At 33.9% G+C, this 5,797-nt stretch overlaps 1 protein-coding gene across 1 annotated transcript; it reads left to right on the forward strand.

Moving 5' to 3' along the window:
- Positions 1 to 3,048: 3,048 nt before the first annotated feature.
- Positions 3,049 to 4,874, forward strand: LOC114318867 (midasin-like). Its single transcript, XM_082893438.1, has 6 exons — positions 3,049 to 3,161; positions 3,330 to 3,431; positions 3,527 to 3,751; positions 3,895 to 3,966; positions 4,088 to 4,159; positions 4,565 to 4,874. Exons 1-4 carry the CDS (start codon positions 3,084 to 3,086, stop codon positions 3,961 to 3,963), a joined length of 474 nt encoding a protein of 157 aa, XP_082749564.1. The 5' UTR covers positions 3,049 to 3,083; the 3' UTR covers positions 3,964 to 3,966; positions 4,088 to 4,159; positions 4,565 to 4,874.
- Positions 4,875 to 5,797: the final 923 nt, after the last annotated feature.

A 5,797-nucleotide genomic window follows, 5' to 3' on the forward strand; every position in this document is an offset into this window, starting at 1 on the left:
CTCAAGTCACCAGCATATCCCAAGTCTCAACTTTTATGAAAATCAATAGCAAAAAGTAGATGAGTAGCATTACATTTGATTTCCTTACAAACAAGTGAGCATACATACAAACACAAATTTAATGTCTCACAAGTCATTCTAAATGATTGGCAGGCCCTTCCACAAATCACAATGACATCAGTAAGAAAATAAATAATGTAACTACGGAAAAAAAAAATCCATTGACAGGAATAGTACGAAGAAGTAAAAAATAATATCAGAATGTTCTTTAGAGTCATTTTTACTCTATCCCATCCCATGAAGCAAACAAAGAGTGAATAATTATTTATTGGACTATAATAAAACAACAACAACAATAGTAGAATAATAAAGCACCTCAGCTTTAGCAAGCCAAGCTACTACAGCCACAAACCAAATCTAAGATAGAGCTGCAGAATGAGCTGTAGCCCTAGAAGTCGAAGGCCCAGCTGCAGCAGATCCATGCTACAGCAGATTAGTGTTCAGCACTGTCTTTAAGCCAGGCCACAACCCAGACCAGCCAGCACTACAAGAATTTACACATTTTGCGACCACTTTTGCCGACTAAAAAAATTTTGGTCGCAAAAAAATGATATTTGGCGACCAAATATTAATTAGTCGCGAATGATCATTATTTTTGGCGACCAAATATTATTGGTGGCAGAAGGTTATATTTTGGCGACCAAAAAATATGTTGGTCGCAGAAAGTGGTATACTTTTGCCGACCAACTACAAATTTGGTCGCGGAAGGTCACATATTTTTTGGCGACCAAAAATTTGGTCGCGAAAAATTTATTTTCAGCAACCAAAAAAAATTAGTCGCCAAATTATACTTTTAGTGACTAATATTTTAGTCGCCGTTGATTGAGATTTGGCGACTAAAAAAATTTGTCGGCGAAAGAACCTGTTTTTGCGACTAATTTGAGAGTTTGGTCGCCAAAAGTTTGGGGGGAAATTTGAAAGATAGAGGGGGGAAATGAAATTTGAACCATCGTCGCACTCCTCATTAGTTGTATGCATGTACTACTGTTGCGGATTGCAACACTACTACAAAAACAATTAAAGATCACACTTTGACAAATGAAAATATCTCACTTTTATTGAAAATGTAATAAAAAAAATCAGATTAGTATTTTAAGCACACTTAATTTATTTAAGTGTGATAATATTTACTTTTTTATCACACTTTTTAATTAAGTGTGATTATATATATGTTTTTTAATCTCACCTTGTAATAAGTGTGATTATATACATGTTGTTTAATCTCACCTTCTGATAAGTGTGATTATATATAATTTTTTCAATCACACTTTCAAATAAGTTTGATTATATATAAGTTTTTTAATCTCACCTTCTAATAAGTGTAATTATATATATATTTTTTAATCTCGCCTTCTAATAAGTGTGATTATATATAATTTTTTTAATCACACTTTTAATAAGTGTGATTATATATATGTTTTTTAATCTCACCTTCTAATAAGTGTGATTATATATAATTTTTTTAATCACACTTTTAAATAAATGTAATTATATATAATTTTTTTAATCACCCTTCCAAATAAGTGTGATCAGTATATATATTCTTCCAAACTGTGATCAATATAATTAAATTCCGAAATTGATTAAGCCCAGCCATGCCCAGCCCTAGTCCTTCATTCACTCTCTTTCTCACTCTCTTCCTCTTCTCCCTCTCATTTGAGATCCAAATAGTGAGGTAGATCAAAATCCAAATCCCATTGCCAGTTGCCACTCTTTCATCGGAACTTCTAACCCTCTCATTGCTCGAATCTCTGCCTTCAAAGACAAACCCTACGCCGCTACTCCACTTGCACACTTTGCTGCCGCTCCCGAAGGAGGCTACCCACTGCAGGCGTAGGCTTACGGAAGCCCCTTCACATTTCTGTTGCCATCGCCTGATAATCCTTCACTCTTTTTTGAATTGTTTTTCCTGATTATAGTTGCTCTGTTTCTCTTTTGATTTTGATCCTTTTGTATTAACATGGAAAAATTGGGGATTTTTTGCCCCCTTAATTAATGTGATTATTGTGCTTTTAAGTTACACAATAGGATGGAAGATGTTTTCTGCCAAGTTACTTGATTTCTTTTTGTTCTAAACCCGCAACAATACTAACATCTTTGAGGTCTACTTCAGGTTTGGATTTCCTTTCATTGATCGATTTTTGTACTTGTTGTTTTTTTTTTTCTGTAATTTAATTAATTTTGACCTCATTCTGTTTAAGGCAACCACTACGTGGTACACCTATTGGTTATGTTATTCTTTGAGCTAGCTTTACAATTTCAAGTCACTAAATAGTCTTTGAACTGTTTGTTAAAATGTCTGACCCAGAAATGTTTATTTTGAAATGATAAAGAATTGAAAATGCTATATGCTGATCAAGTCACCTATTGGTTATGTTACTCTTGGTTTATTTTCTAACTCCAATGTTTAGGACAATTGATTTGGTTTATATATAATAAACCAATTATGAAAATCAATGTACTAAGAAATTAAGAATTGCTATTGTGATTGATAAGTAGTACCTTGGGTTTTCTATTTCCAAGCTAGCAGTATCCAGTCAGATGAATGATTATCATAAATAAATAAACATTCATGGGTAATCTTTATGCTGCACCTAGTTTACTAGTTCTAATATGTCAACCTCGACTTTGATCCTGTGCTTATGAGGTGTTGTTTATTTTCTGGAATCATCAAGGTGACTCAGTTCTTTGGCTACAGTTCTACATGTGAATCAAAGGAGATAGACTGTTACCTCTTCTTTTTTTTTCATTATTTATCAATCATATATTTCTTTAAAATGACTAAAGTGCTCCTGCCAAAAAGTGTTTCTTTATCGTTGGTTCTATTTGATATTTCTTTATCGTTGGTTCTATCATTGAAACTAGGTTTATCGTTGGTTCTATCGTTGCTAAATTTGAAAACTACCTGGCAGGAGACAATTTATTCATTTATGAGATTTCCTAGAGGCTTTGCATCTGATGCTGTTTCTGTCAGGATTGACCGTGGGTTGGCCAAGTTTCCTTCATGTGATATAGATTTCCCTATGGACACAAAGGCAATGGATATGAATTTGCTGGAAAGTTTGGTTACTTCGACAAGAGATGTCAATTCTGATAAGATGGTCGGTGACTCCTTTGATTTAATTTCTTGCCTGTATACATGCTCTGATTTAATTAGACTCATGAGCATATTGTCTTTATATCTCATGGTTCTTCTAGTTTCCCATGTGCTTGACTTTTGTCTGAATTGATGAGAAGCTGTGTATTCAAATACTTCCCATTGATAACAGGTCTCAGACTTGCAACTGAAAGCTTCCATACGTCACAACATTCTTCTCCGTGTAGCGCATTCTATTGCTGAGGCCCAATTAATGGATAATGCATCTTTTGTTGTAAGAATTGCTCCTCTGTAGGATTTCAAACAAAAAAATTCCAGAAATTTATTTGCATCAAGGCTTTTAACTAATATGGTGTATTTATCAATCAGCTCTTGGATAAGACATTTGATGAGTTTGCTAGCCTTTGGATGAATATGAAAGTTGAAGTAAAGACCAAAGAAGATCATGAAGCTCGACAATTCAAGTTCAAGCCTCGTGCATTTAAGATAGAGAACATAATGGAAATTGACATATCAACTCTTGGTGGTTCATTAGAAAATGAGATACTTTCAGAATGGCAGGAATTGCTTTCTGATGAAAAAGTTGTTGAAAAGGTAATTATAATTTGTGTTTGTGCTGTGTGTGTATAGTTGTTTTTCTAATAGTGTCTTTTCATCCATAAAGAAAGTTGCAATATTTGTGATGGTTTTTCCGTTATTTGTATATAACCATTCAATTCTAATTTGTGTCGATGAAGAGAAATGCATGGAAGTGGATTGGAGGGACCCATTCCATCAAACATATCCCTTTTGAATCAATTAACTGAATTGTGAGTACGAAACATTCTTATAGCAACAGAATAGTTTTAGGAGGTAATGTTATTTTGTTGATTTATTTGGTTGATAGCGTACTGTTGATGGAATTGCTCATGGTGTGATCTCTTTGACGAGGAGAATCAGTGACATAAATGGGATGGCTCAGGAATTTCCTACCTTGAGCAACACTACAGGGCTAGTAAGATTGTATGTTTGATGATTATATAATTTATAATGTTCAATATTTATAGTGTGTATAGGTGAGTTTCATCATGAGTTTAATTTTATTCATTTTTTTCGTATTTAGGCTTTTGAGAAACTGTAACATTTCTGGTGAAATCCTGAAATATATTTGGAAAATGATGAATCTACAAATGTTGTAAGTAAAGCATGTTAAGCTTTGGTGAATGATTTTTATTTGACCTTCAGTGTTTTCATCAATGTATAATTGATTACACGACCAAAGCGATTTAATTTTCCATCCTGTTATTGTTATTGCTGTTAGTTTTTTTCACTGTCAAGGCACGAAAAGGACAAATCATAGCTCATTTATATGATAGTGCTTATTGAATTTTGTTCACAAATAGTATATAATTTTTGATCATCATGCAGGTGGATTCTGTAGTTTACCTTGTTGACGCGTACGACAAAGAGAGATTTGCAAAGGCCAAAAAGGAGCTGGATGCCCTACATAAAAAAGAACAACAATACTCAACCTTGTTAACACTAGATGTTCTTTTTTTTTTTGGAAATTGATGCTTATTATGTTAAATTTTTGTTGGAATGAATTGTTTTTTATTTTTTGGGGTTTAGAATAGGGTTTTGTGAATTGTTCCTTGTTTTTGGAATCAATGTTGCTGCTGCTGAGTTATGTGTTGAAACTTGGATATAGAAAATTTTATAATAAGACCTGTTTTGATTATGAATTCGTCCTATTTTGATTATGAATTCGCTAAATATTACAGGTGTATTGTTTTCCTGCTTTGGCGACCAATTTATTAGTAGCGACAAATAAATTATTTTTTTTCACAAAAAATGACAATTGCCGACCAAGAGTTTTGGTCGCAAAAAATACATCTATTGCCGACCAAAAATTTTGTTGGTCGTGGAAACTCACTTTTGCCGACCAACAGTTTTGGTTGCGAAAAGTAACAATTGGCGACTAAACTAATTTTGGTCGCACAATGTCACAATTGGCGACAAAAATTTTTGGTCGCGAAATGTCACAATTGGCGACCAAACTTTTTGGTCGCGAAATGTGTCAATTGGCGACTAAGAAATTTAGTCGGCAAAAGGCGACTTTTCACGACCAAAGTGTTTTAGCGACAAAATGAATTAGTCGCGGTAATTAAATATTTAGCGACCAAAAATTTAGTCGGCAAATCCAACTTTTGCCGACCAACGAAAATTTTGGTCGCGAATTACTTTTGCCGACCCTCAATTGGCGACCAAACTAGCGACCAAAAAGATTGGTCGCGGATAACTTTTGCCGACCAAAAATAGACTTTTAGCGACCAATTTTTTTGTTGCTAAAAGTGTTAATTGTTGTAGTGCGGGCTGTAGCCCATTTCTCAGTCTAGAGCAGAGCAACAGCTAAAGCTACAGCACTTTAGCCCCAATTTAACATGTGTGGATCTCAAAATGCATTGCGATAGAATTAGTTTGAGTTGTTAGTCTGTTAGGATCATATGCTGGGAGAGCCCAGCTGATTAGAACCATCATTTTCTCTAAGCAAGTCTACTGGTCTTCCTTAGAACAAAACGAAACTTCTATTTTACTTTACTACTAATTTTTATATGAGGCAAGTCAATGGTGGTTAGTATAGATGAAATTTTTAATAAAAAA

The sequence above is a fragment of the Camellia sinensis genome, chromosome 10 (genome assembly GCF_055761805.1).
Source record: "Camellia sinensis isolate YWXY chromosome 10, ASM5576180v1, whole genome shotgun sequence".
Classification (NCBI taxonomy): domain Eukaryota; kingdom Viridiplantae; phylum Streptophyta; class Magnoliopsida; order Ericales; family Theaceae; genus Camellia; species Camellia sinensis.

Bases quoted from the DNA above. Each gene is read 5' to 3' on its own strand.
- LOC114318867 (XM_082893438.1), top strand. From the start codon at position 3,084: ATGGACACAAAGGCAATGGATATGAATTTGCTGGAAAGTTTGGTTACT. The intron at 3,162-3,329 runs GTCGGTGACTCC...CATTGATAACAG, and splicing joins ATGTCAATTCTGATAAGATG to GTCTCAGACTTGCAACTGAA. The intron at 3,752-3,894 runs GTAATTATAATT...GTGTCGATGAAG, and splicing joins ATGAAAAAGTTGTTGAAAAG to AGAAATGCATGGAAGTGGAT.